Source organism: Halyomorpha halys, unplaced genomic scaffold, assembly GCF_000696795.3.
Source record: "Halyomorpha halys isolate HHAL.00 unplaced genomic scaffold, Hhal_1.1 Scaffold21.1, whole genome shotgun sequence".
NCBI lineage: Eukaryota > Metazoa > Arthropoda > Insecta > Hemiptera > Pentatomidae > Halyomorpha > Halyomorpha halys.
The window spans coordinates 402,086-403,293 of record NW_027112014.1 but is presented as its reverse complement, the minus strand read 5'-3'; the positions used below and the strand labels follow the sequence as shown (position 1 = coordinate 403,293).

Genomic DNA, 1,208 nt, shown 5'->3' with positions numbered 1-1,208 from the left:
AATTCCTCTCGTATTCAATCCTTACAATCCAAAATCCTTCGTAAAATCCTCAATGCTCCTTACTTAGTCGCAAATAAAATCATACATAAAGACCTTAATGTTCCCTATGTAACCGATCTAGCCCGAACCAGATACCACTCCTTCCATTATAAACTTCCTAACCATCTAAACCCACTAGTTTCTAACCTTGCATCCTTTGCCATTCCTAACAATCCTCATTAGACTGCTACCGATGGTTAATTTGTCTACAGGCCTCACTCTATCTTAAACTTACATCAAATTTACTGGATGAATCATTATGTACAGTCGTAAATTTATACTTAGACATAAATTTATATATAGACATGCTAAAACATCATAAAAAAAGTGTTTCCTTTCTCTGGACTCCGGGGCACTCATGAATAGCTGGAAATGAGGCAGCGGATAAAGCGGCTAAATGTTCTTTGCTGACCGCACCCCCCGACAAACTTCTCCAATCATTAATCTACGGTCAACTATCTACACTTCAGTAACAAAATACTATACTTATTTTTAAGCAACGTTTCGGCCCACTTTGCAAGGCTGTCAGATTGAAACTGAGATGACAACAGGGTTCACCTCACGAAGATTATTAATAAACAGTTTTCTTGTACTATTTTGATACCTTTATCGACCGCCACCCGGGCTATCTTCCTACAAGTTATTATTTTAGTTATTTTTTTTATTTTAAATATTATTATAACAGACGTCTTTATGGTTTGTTTCAGTTTCTGGTGGGAGCGATATCTGCGTTCATAACTTTATGCCAGATGAAATTCTTATACGACGATTCATAGGCACAAATATCGAAGAAAATGTTATCGTTTTTCTAATACCTGTACAATGTTAATAAAGTTCTTATATATGTTAATCTATATGAAAAATGTTAATTTAATGTTTCCTTGCTACATGAATTGATTTCCAAATGAACATTTCGAAATTTTTAATAATGTTAAGCAATGCACAGCAAATGAAAAGGATACTGTCTGAAAATTGTATATTCCATAATAACTATTTGACAAACCTATATACACCTACAGCTATAAATATGTTTATCACATTTATCTTCATAGGGGTAGTACTTTATGTGATATTTGCATATGAATGTAAATTTTGCCCGAACAACTATAAATCAGTTTTGTTTATTTATAGCCCTATCGGCATATCTTACGGATCCGTCGGTGTCAATA

General features: G+C 33.9%; 1 protein-coding gene across 1 annotated transcript in view; it reads left to right on the top strand.

Moving 5' to 3' along the window:
• Positions 1-1,123, top strand: part of LOC136796367 (odorant receptor 4-like) — a 14,564-nt gene extending 13,441 nt beyond the window's left edge. Inside the window, exon 7 of the mRNA XM_067049912.1 lies at positions 747-1,123. Within this exon, the coding sequence (XP_066906013.1) occupies positions 747-815 (69 nt within the window). The 3' untranslated portion in view covers positions 816-1,123. The remainder of the gene's footprint in view (positions 1-746) is intronic.
• Positions 1,124-1,208: the final 85 nt, after the last annotated feature.